Source organism: Temnothorax curvispinosus, unplaced genomic scaffold (genome assembly GCF_003070985.1).
Source record: "Temnothorax curvispinosus isolate PA1 unplaced genomic scaffold, ASM307098v1 QBEX01003624.1, whole genome shotgun sequence".
NCBI classification, from domain to species: Eukaryota; Metazoa; Arthropoda; class Insecta; order Hymenoptera; family Formicidae; genus Temnothorax; species Temnothorax curvispinosus.
Window position 1 is genome coordinate 1 of NW_020213404.1, and position 1,923 is coordinate 1,923.

A 1,923-nucleotide genomic window follows, 5' to 3' on the forward strand; every position below is an offset into this window, starting at 1 on the left:
CATTGATAACCCTTTCTCTTTTGATCCTCTTAGTGCTTTTCGTAAATGTGTCACATTTTTTGAATGTTTTCTTACTTTAACGTTCTTGCACTTGGCCCCCTGTCTGTTTTTTCCCTTTTTTATTTGAGATCTGAATCTTCTGTATATCACAAGGAACATACATATATATATATATTATTCCTTGTATATTTTGGATATTTTTTCTTATCAGTCTCGCACTTGTCTCTCGTGCTTCGCGTTTGCTTCCTTCCATTTCAGAGATATAAATCTTCTGGATGTCAAATATCTATGTCACAAAGCATATGTTATCTTTCTAGTTAAAATATGTATACGAATCACTCTAGATGTAGAATATTTTACACAGAATATTAAGATTAAATAAGAAATAAGATTTCTAAGATATTGATCAAGAATTTAAATGACAACGTAAAACTCCAAACAAGGTTAATGACCAACAGATAAAATTGTGAATCGTTATGTCAAGTTTTAGATATTAATGGACCAAACCGGTTTGCGACCTAGTGTTATTTTTCTAAAATTACCTTTCAAACGTTTGTCTTCTACTAAACCACACATCTCCTTGCGTCATATGTAACTTACGAGCAAAAATATCTGTCTATATTGTCACAAATTTTTACTAAGTTGTAAAATATTTTGAAATCAAGCGCCACTGTTTTTATGTTTCAGTTCTGAAGATAATCTGCTTTCCAGATAATAAATATATATGGATAACTATGTAGTAAGTTTATTTTTACACAATATTTTTCGAAATATACATCAGAGAGAAAAGAGAAATGCTCAAAAAGTGTGTGCAATTGTTATATTTCAGGGTGTACACGGTTCACCTGCATGTGCCACGTATCACTAGCTTATTTGGCATAGTAGAATGGCACAACGAGGCAAGAGGCATAGAAACGACAATGATCTGGCGTCTTGTCCGGGCGCTGTTAAAAGGCGCAAATGTAGATTGGGCCCAGCTGCCACTGGTTCATCGGCACTGGCAGCGACCATGGGGCCCTCAGAAGAAGAGGAAACGATGGCGTCGTCGAGCCAAGGGGGGGCACCCTGGACCGCCCGATCTGTCAGTGATATCAAGATTCCCAGTATATACAATCGATCGTCCGCGGAAGCACCAGCGGAGTTATTTCGTAAAGACCTGATCAGCGCGATGAAATTGCCAGACAGTGAACCATTGAGTCCAAACGAGTATTGGGTTATAACTGATCAGTGGAAACAGGAGTGGGAAAGAGGTGTTCAAGTACCCGTTAATCCGGATTCTCTTCCCGAACCGACGGTCACTGTTACGCAGGCGTCTCCTTTGAAGTTACAAGCTGAATTCAAATTGTGAGTGCATAATGTGTGTCGTTCTGTGTTATGTGAGATACTTTGGTTGTCAGAAATCACTAGAACTTGTGGTGTAATAACACAATCGTTCTGTGTTTTTCAGGCCTAAAAAGTTAGTAAGAATATCTCGTGATGATTATTTTAACTCGGAGGATCATCATTTAAGTACTACTCCAGCAAGAGCGGAGAAAGCCTGTGCTTACGACCTCGATGATACTGACATTGCCTGGTTGGAAGTATTCAATGGTGAACGAGCACAGGTACAACTAATTTATTTATGGCTCTGATAAATCAAATGACATTTCTTTTAAATTAATCTTTTAGTTTTGTGTATAAAGAATCTGTGTAAAATATCTTAAAGAAAGTACATTTAAAAGATATATAAGGTATAACTGTTATATAAAATTATATTGTAAAAAATAAGACAAAGTAAGATGTTTTAGTGCATCTTCTTTCTATTGAAAGGAAAATATTGAAATTTTAGATAATTCCTGATTCCTAAATGAAACAACACTGATATTTGTCGTAAAGGAGGGATTCAAAGCCAATCAAAATATTTAATATTTTTGAAATTGTTTC

At 35.8% G+C, this 1,923-nt stretch overlaps 1 protein-coding gene across 1 annotated transcript; it reads left to right on the forward strand.

Moving 5' to 3' along the window:
- Positions 1-370: 370 nt before the first annotated feature.
- On the forward strand, positions 371-1,891 carry LOC112452701 (PHD finger protein rhinoceros-like). Its single transcript, XM_025013038.1, has 4 exons — positions 371-739; positions 830-1,344; positions 1,448-1,604; positions 1,829-1,891. Exons 2-4 carry the CDS (start codon positions 887-889, stop codon positions 1,844-1,846), a joined length of 633 nt encoding a protein of 210 aa, XP_024868806.1. The 5' UTR covers positions 371-739; positions 830-886; the 3' UTR covers positions 1,847-1,891.
- The last annotated feature ends 32 nt before the right edge of the window (positions 1,892-1,923 follow it).

Excerpts from the sequence above, each read along its gene's own strand:
- LOC112452701 (XM_025013038.1), top strand. The coding sequence starts at position 887 with ATGGCACAACGAGGCAAGAGGCATAGAAACGACAATGATCTGGCGTCT. Across the intron at positions 1,345-1,447 it reads TTACAAGCTGAATTCAAATT|GCCTAAAAAGTTAGTAAGAA; the intron begins GTGAGTGCATAA and ends TGTGTTTTTCAG.